At 24.8% G+C, this 9349-nt stretch overlaps 1 protein-coding gene across 1 annotated transcript in view; it reads right to left on the bottom strand.

Annotated features, from left to right (window-relative positions):
* Positions 1 to 398: 398 nt before the first annotated feature.
* Positions 399 to 9349, bottom strand: part of LOC122853912 (beta-1,4-N-acetylgalactosaminyltransferase bre-4-like) — a 44821-nt gene continuing 35870 nt past the window's right edge. The window contains exons 3-7 of the mRNA XM_044154323.1: positions 3394 to 3647; positions 3061 to 3297; positions 1534 to 1717; positions 1242 to 1454; positions 399 to 1176 (exon numbers count right to left, since the gene is read on the bottom strand). Coding sequence (XP_044010258.1) covers positions 1035 to 1176; positions 1242 to 1454; positions 1534 to 1717; positions 3061 to 3297; positions 3394 to 3647 — 1030 coding nt within the window. The 3' untranslated portion in view covers positions 399 to 1034. The remainder of the gene's footprint in view (positions 1177 to 1241; positions 1455 to 1533; positions 1718 to 3060; positions 3298 to 3393; positions 3648 to 9349) is intronic.

Here is a 9349-nt window from a genome sequence, read left to right as displayed (position 1 = left end):
ATTGTCTTTGCCAACCGTTATTTAAGCGTGAATTATCTCACAGCTAATAATAATTATAATAAGCTCTTTATATTTTTACAAAAAAATAAAATATATAAATAAATATTAATATTTGTATAATTAATTTCAAAAAAATTGTCTTATAAATAATTTATATTCTTAAAAATTATTTATTGATATTAAGAAGATTTATATTGTGTTTGCATTATTTTTGAAATTTTTATTTACTTATTTTTTTTATGCAAACAGAGTATTACAAAGAAAAAAAAAAAAAATACTTGGAACTTGTTGAATAAATAAAAAGAAAGGAACTTGACTGTTAATTAACTTATCAAAGATTACTTATAATTATATAATCACAACAAAGAAAAAAAAAATATATACATAATTCGCTCAACGAAATTATTATCTAGACATTAAAATATGCTCAATGATATATTTAATTGGCTGTTTATAATAATAATTAAAAAAAGAAAAACTAATAATATTTCTCTTGGTTCATTGACTTTTTCACCACAGCATTGTTTCTTCATGACTTAATAAATTCACTATACAGTTCATTTCCTTTTGCTCTTTTTTTTTTTTTCGTCTTATTGACTTATGTTTTTTTATTTTTTCAAATATATATATAATATTCATTATTTTTTAATGCAACTTTGGCACGCTCTAAGTAAAACGGTACTCAATAAACATTCTAACTACTAGGACGTTAAAAAAATATGGGATTTAAGATAAAATGAGATGCTATATATAAAAAAACATCCCCTCAACTTTTTTTTTTTTTATTATTATTATTGTTCTTGAAGCGCTTTAATTTTCTTTGTTTATTTAATTATTCATTTATAGTTTACTTGCTTTTTAATCACTCAGCTAGACGTTTTTGATTTTTTAAGTAAAGTTTTTGTCTTTTCTTTTTACCCGAGGATTGTTTTTTTCTTGTGTTATATAATTACTGACTTGATTCATTTATTTTTTTTCAGATAAATGCAGAAGTTTTAAATTGGTTTGAGATTTCAACCAAACCAGGGTAACCATCAGCTTTTTTTTTTCATTGGTGCTAATCGAACAAGAAGCCAGGTATATAACTTGAATTTTTTCTTATCGATCAATTCATAGCGAAGATTTTTAAGACCATCTGTGGTAAATCTTTTTTCTCCTGATCTTAAAACTTCATATCTAAAATAAAAAATCAAAACAAAAAATTAGTTTTATATTTTCTATTTTAATGCTAATTATATTACCTTTTGGGATTGGCTTTTTGATGTGATAACATTTTATATCTTGCAATATTTGCAGGATATCTAGAAATGTAAAGACCTCTTGCTTTAATTCTATTAGCCATATCATCATCCTCACCTCCCCATCCCCAAAATGCATTACTAAATCCATTAACCATTTGAAAATGTTCACGAGACATTGCTGATACACCTCCAAATAAATCTGCATATGGTAATCTATTAAATTAAAAATAACAATTATTATTAATCTCTATATTTAATTTTAATTTCAGAATTAATAAAAAAATACAAAAACCTGTATCTAAATTTATCAACGGCAACAGACATATGCCTTGGTTGTTCTGGACATGTGTAAAGATTTCTATCATCTTCAGGAAGAAGATCAACATCGTGAAATATAAAACAATCAAATTGACGTTCTTTCAATGCCTCAACTGAGCCCACATTCATCAACATTGCACGATTAAATTGTCCAGTACCTGAAATTATTGTTATCATTGATATTATAATACTGATTTTTATTTTACTATATTATTATATAATTTTATATCATGAAATATTCATCATATATACATGATGTTATTATGTAAATTTTAATATTAAGACAATAATGATATGAAAAATAAAAAAATATATAGATGACATTCTCTGTTCAATGTAGTTTCATCAGTAGTGATTTTAAAAATTGTTTCATTTATATAGTGATATTATTCAAGTTTGTCATTTAATTTTGAGTTCATTCTATGCTGCAGTGCTTCGGCTATGTCACCCTTTATTGAATGTGGGTCATGCGCGTGTGTTAAAGCTCCAAGCCAAGTTTTTTTTTTTTTTTACACCACATCATTGAGCTTAGTTTCTTGAGATTTTTATTTCTTTTTTTTTTTTCTTATTATTTTCATTTTTTACCTGGGTTACAAACTACCTCATCTTCATGTAAAAATAACTTGAGTATTTTTTATACTACCATTCTTATTTTTTTATATTTTAAATTGTTTTTTTCTTTTTTAAATTTTGCTTTTTGACTGTTAGTAAATTTATATTTATAGGAATTTTAAATTGTCATATTAAATTATAAATTTAAAAGTAAATAATCAAAAGATAATAGTTATCAAAAAATTATTATATAATCGTTAAAAAATTATTTTTTATCATTCAGATTACAGTATGAAAACTACTAAATATTTTACGATCTTTTGAGACTGGATCGCTGCTGGTTAACGAGTTCAAGATTACACAGGGATTTACGAGCTCTACAACGACGTGATCAGACATTCTTTTTTATCAGAAGAACATGGCCTTTATTATAATTTTTTTTTCGGTTCATTTTTCTTTCAGTTCAAGATCGTTTTCTTTTTTTTTTATTATTCGCTACTTGCTTCTTGATTTATTTCCGTATTCGTTATGTTTAATATATTTTTTTATTTGTGTGCTGAAAGTTGAACATTTATCACAGTCATCTGCAGTCGTTATTTATTTTTTGAGTAAAAAATAAATAAACACGAATTAAGCAAAAATTAATTACAAGTTTAGGATAGTATACAGAACATATTGATGAATGAAATTTCGACATTTATCAGTTGTATCACGTTGAGAAAGTATTAACAATAATAATGAGTACTCCCATGACATTTCCGGCATTAGCCAATATGACCTCTGTCTTCCTAATTAAAACCCTCTTTACTCAACATCGTTTATCAATCTTGACGCTAGCTGTATTTACAAAATTCCCCATAATTGCATTTACGAGAAAACAAAGAAGAAAATAAATACATTATTTATTTTCCTTTGTATATAGCCGATAATAAAATTATTAGAAAATTACCTTCTTGTTCGACAACAAATATTTGATAATCAATTTGTTGTCTCAATAGTACTGGATGTAAATTGTAGAGAAATGTTACAAGATGTTCATAACGATTTCTATATGGAATAATTATTGCAACACGATGACGTGATGCACAATCTTTTGGGTTTCCTCGTCCACCTTGATTAACATCTTTAAGTCTTGTTTCAAGTACAGACATTTCTGGTGGATTTTTAAGTATTGCAAGTGGTCCAACTGTTAAATTAAAATAAATTAATAAATATTAATTGTTTCAATAGCAAATAATAAGTATTGTTATGTATTTAAAAATTAATTAAATAAAAAGTTTACCAAGATTTGGAGGTATTAGAGGACATCTTTGTTGTAAAGTTGAATTGAAAATTATTTTATTCAGAGGAGGAATAAATTTCGTTGTATTTGTATCAAACTTTGTAGCATTATTGACGTCGTGAAGTCCAACAACAAGGGGTGATACTATTGTTGTTGATGTGTGGTTTACATTTACTGTTGGATATGTTTGAACTGTTTCTGCTCCGTAAATTATAAGACCACGTTGATGATGTCTAGGCGAATGTTCAGGATACCTGAAGTAAGAAAAAAGTATAACAAAAAGAATTAACATAAAGTTTTATTTTAAATAAAAATAACAAAAAAACAAATAAATATAAAAATAGATTAGGTATGACCTTTTTATGTATATAAAATATTTAGAAAAAAAATTATTCAACATTCAAAGTTTGTTATTTTGAGAAAGTAACAAGGTCATATTAATGATACTTGAAACGATTGATTTCTCAAAGTCAAATATAGTATCTCACAGTCGATTGACTAGCGCATGATGTGACACTCAATAATTGCATCATTAAGCATCGTTGGATATACCAGCATGAACTAAGACTATTGAGACTGTCTGCAGATAGTAATTGATTGATCAATTTTAATTGAATTCATCAAACATACATTCAGATAAATTTCATTTGAGCTATTTTATATATTATGCTATATATTATATCAAATGATTAATTATTTTAATCAGAGACTGCTATTTATGAGTGAAATAAAAATAGAAATTGTTAGTAATTATTTACAAGTGTTTCAATTCCAAAAAAACATTGGATTGTTTGACATTTACAATGTAGATAAAGAAAAAAGATAATATAGCTGAAAGATAGTTGTGCTTTGATTAAGTAGTTACAGGTCCAACTTTTTTCGTTACTCACTAACCATTTATATATAAAATAATAAAATAATTAAGATGACATAAGATATAAAAAGAATTAAATAATAAAACTTAAGATACCTCTTTGCCTGTTCTATATTCCTGGTCAAAAACCATGATTTTTAAAGAATATTTCAAAGTGATACATAGAATAATTAAAATAACATAAGCTAAGTATAAAAAGTATTATATGTTAAATAAGTATTTGAAAAATTCAATTTATCATTCTACATTTCTGATAAATTATAATTAAAAACTTTGGAAATTACTTTTTCCATTTTCTGTTAGCCTGATATATTTAGAAAAAAATTTTACTGAATCGTATCAGGAACATAGAATGACAAAAGAAGTATTCGGTATTTTAAAAAATTTACTTCCTCGATTTTATATTTGCCTGATACTCACTTGAAAAAAAAAAAAATTTCGAATTTAAAATTTTTGAAAATACCTGCTTGCTCATTCTATGTTCCTGATATTCGAAAATTTTATTTTTTCTATCAAATTTCAAAAAGTTTGTAGAAAAAAAAATTTTTTGAGTATCAGGAACAAAGAATGAGCTAAGAGGTATTTTCAAAAATATCGAATACCTCTTTGCTTATTCTATGTTCCTGATACTCAAAAAATTTTTTTTTCTACAAACTTTTTGAAATTTGATAGAAAAAAAAATTTTCGTGTATCAGGAACGCATAGAATGAGTAAAGAGGTATTCGATATATTTTGAAATTTTTTGAACAAGCAGCGCCATTTTTTTTCAGAACTATAGGGTAAACACATTTAAATATCATAGATAGAAGACGGCTGTTTTATCAGGGTTATAGAACAGACAAAGAGGTATTTTTTGAGTTAACAAGTTTGGCGCCATCTATTTAAATGTATTAATCTAAATTTAAATAATAATATTTTAAAACTTTTAAATTCAGTTTTCAAAAAATTCATACAAAGATAGTTCATCGTCTAGTTATAACCCAAAGGGTATTCATATACTATAGTGGTTTATGATAATATCTTTTCCCTTTTCTTTTAGTCAATATCGTACACTCAGGAAGCAACTGAAGCTTTTTATATCTTTCAACACACACGTACACTCATTTTACATAAATGTAAGTATGTATTCATGAGTACTACATGAGGTCACCTACATTTTTTATCTATGACATAATTTTCTAGTAGCTTTAAATAGTTAAAAAAATAAATAAATAACTAATAAGACAAAGGACATCTTTGTCCTTTTATTTATCTCTGTATTCTATATATACCATCGAATACACGAATAGTTTATTGCACGAATAATCTTTCTGCTATTATTTTATTTTACTTAAAACTTGCATAAAGTCAACATGAAATGTCATTTTACCCCAACTAAAATATATTTCAATTTTTATTCCACCTAATATTTGTTTTTCTTTTAATATATCAAGGTCAAATACAATACTTGATTTTATTTATTACTGAAATTTCTTTTTTTATTATTATTATAAACCAAATAAATAAATAATGAAAATAACAAAATATAAATAATGAAATACCCAGTCGATGAAATCGTGAACAAATATCTTTTGTAATAAATTTCATTCATGTTGCTATTATTATTTTAACAAAGAATGAGGGTAAAATATGTTGATCTATATGTGTATGTGTCCATCAAATAGTCACATAAAATTATTTATGATATTTTCATTTACAAATGTTTATAGTAAAAGTAGAACAACAAAAGCAACATAATAAAAATTGCTTTTATGTTTTTGTTTTACCGATTAGGGTAATTTAATCAAGGGAAAGAGGTTTAAACAAAAAAAAAAAAAAAGGGATATGTACAGTAGAAAGGATGAGAAATAAAAATAGGATAAATTCATTGGTGTACATACATTGTAAATTTAACTGGTTTATTTTTGAATGAAATAAAAAATATAATTTTACTCGGCAATGTCATAAATCTTGGAAAAACTTTGTTCATATAATCGTAATTGTAGAGATGTTAACTGCCTAGGTATACAATACATCTTTTTTATATTTTAAACTCTTGCTTTATGTTTCACTCGAAAGTAAAAATGAAAAATAATATTTTTTTACGATATTTTATATTCTTGTTTGTTTCTATTTTTTTTTTTTTTTTGGTTTTTTTATCTATGAATCTTTAACGCCATAGGTCATATGATATGGTCATTGTCTTGTTCTATTTTGTTCTGGCTTTACCCCAAGGAAAAATGAAGAAAAAAAAATCGAAACATATCTAATAAAAGTTTGACATTGCAATAGGTATTTCCAATGCATCTCGAAAAAATATTCTTTACAAAAAGTAAAGCTATATGTATTGTTATTATTATTTTTTTTTTTTTCTTTTACTTTTCAAGAAAATTTCAAATATATACAAGATTTATGAGAAAAATATAAAAAAATCATAACTTGAAAGTACATGACATGTTTATCCAAAATAGAAAATACCTTAAAGGTATAGAAAATATTTTCCTGACTATACTTTGTTGTATCATTTTTATTTATTTTATTTTATATATTTCTTTGGAAAAAAAAATATGCATTATACATATATATAGGCCTCAAGCTTCATATAATACACCAAGCACATAAAAACTCAAAATTGACTTTAAAAAAAGAAAAATAAAAATTTTAATAAAAATCTAAAAAAAAAAAAAAAAATAATAAAAGTTCTTTGAATGGTCTTTGGTAAATAACGCCTAGATTTGAATTTTTTTCTACTTTTTTCATATTTAATTTCACAGTAAATTCAATTCAAAGTAAAAAAAAGAAAAAAATTTTCTTATATTCATGAATTTTCGATCAATATTATATACAGTTATAAAATTTTATTTTGTAAGTTATTTAGAGTCAACCCTTTGATACCCAAATTTACCAATATCAGCAAAATATATCTATGCAAAATATAAAGTGTACATAAATATACATATAAATTGACACAAATACATTGGCATTTGTTGAGTGTCAGAGTAAACTGCTGACTTGGTTCATCCGATGAATATTAGTGAATGGTTATAACTGGTAAACAGCCGCTTGTTAGATAACTTCAATATATTATAATACATGTACGTAATATCATCAAGATGATGAGGAGCTTTTAAATAGCGATGTGATAGGAGAAAAGCAACGATGGCATATATCGAGCCAAATAACCGAAATGTGCTGTACACAACAAGCAAGGTGGACGACGACACAACCAGCAATTTGTGGTGTCTGCGACGTCGCGGTATTCAAGCTATTGCTTTCAGAGTTGTGGTACCCAAATGTCCTCTCTCTCTCTATACATAATCAATGTGTACAAAGATATGCAACTTTGCTGTTTTGATATTTGTGATATCAAAACAGCTTGCTATAGCCAATAAGCATCCAACGATCTAAAATCAAAACCGAACTTGTTTATCATTTTTTCATTTATTTATTTTGTCATAAAAGTTTTTTTTCTTATTATATATATAATAATACTATATGTTATTGCATGATTGGTCTATAAAATTTTTTATTATTAGCAATATCAATTTTAATTGTTAATATGAGTTATATTTATTTTATGTTATTTATGATTTTAATGTAAATTGATTGTATGATAACTTTAAAGTTAATTCTTTTTTATTTCTTTAACAAAGATGAATTATTTTTTTTTGTGGGAAAGAGATGGTTAGCTTTGCTTGGACCTTTTGATATAGATAAACGAGACGAACGAACGTTCAATGAACCCTTAATGGAATTTAATTTAATTGGATCATACCAATCGATGTTTTCTGGTGTTCAATCATCAGCCAATGCGCAAACTCTTTTTTCTTAATTTTTTAAAAATGTTTATTGGGTGTGTATATATTTTATACAAATATATATTATATTACACTTGTCAAATTTTTGTTGAAAACCTTGATAGTTTACAAGAGTAAATATTGCATGAAAAAAAGGAAAAAAAAATTGACTTTAACAAGTTGTCGAGACAAGTTTTTCACCAGATGAAAATATTGGAGAGGAGGAGTAAAGTTGTCTGAGTGGAAAAAACCAGAAAATAAAAAAAAAAAAACAAGTGGAAAAGTATTTTGTTGAGTCAGACTGGCGCCTGATGTCCAAAACGCAGTTTTCTGACCACGTTTTTTACCTTTTTTATTTATTTGTTTTTGTTACTATGCTATAGTGTATATTCTTTTTTTTTTTTTTAACTATTTATTTAAGTTTTTTTTACTAACATAAACTTTAAATGGTATGTTTTTTTTTTTTTTTTATACACCTTGTTTTCCATTTTCACTAGTAGATCATAACTTTACACGTTAAAATAAATTTTCCGATTATTTCTCATCGTATAACAGTAAAATACAAGAATGAAAAAAAAAAAAAAACATTTAGCCATAAAACTCGAACAATAGAAAATACCTGGTGATGATAAAAAGCAAATTATGAGTTATTTTTATTTTTTGTCTCTAATCGGTATTGGTATTTTACTCTAGAGTTTATATACGTACATAATTTTTTTTTATCTCGTTTATTAGTCAAATAATATCCCGTCCCTTTTACTACGGAAATGATATATATAATTTGTGTTATAGAACACGCACAGTACACATATAATAAATTAATAAATTATATTGCGATGATGTGGTCAATTCGAAGCATGTCGTGCGAAATTTACGTGGATCAATAAACACAAAAAATATTCGAATTAATTTATTTATATAGATATTAATAATGTATTAATAAAAGGAAAAAAAAATACTTGAATATTTTTATCATGCGTATTTAAAATATAAAAACTTAATTTGAATTATCAACTGATATGAAAATTAAAGGGAAGTGATTTGTTTTATCAATCAGAGTCTGGAAATATTTATTTAAAAAGAGCACAATAAAGTTTAAAGATATGAAAAAATAATAAATGCGAGAAAAAACATTTTTATATAAACAATTAATAAACACGAAGTAATCTCATGAAAAAAAAAGGAAACACTTAAATAGAAAGAGAGAGAATGATAAAGTAAAAACAATATGGTAAATTTGTTTGACAAATATTAACAAGATAATTAAATTATCAACATTTCATATGAACTTGGCTAATTTATTACC

The sequence above is a fragment of the Aphidius gifuensis genome, linkage group LG1 (assembly GCF_014905175.1).
Source record: "Aphidius gifuensis isolate YNYX2018 linkage group LG1, ASM1490517v1, whole genome shotgun sequence".
Lineage (NCBI taxonomy): Eukaryota > Metazoa > Arthropoda > Insecta > Hymenoptera > Braconidae > Aphidius > Aphidius gifuensis.
The sequence above is the reverse complement of the archived record's forward strand: the minus strand, read 5'-3'. Positions and strand labels throughout refer to the sequence as shown.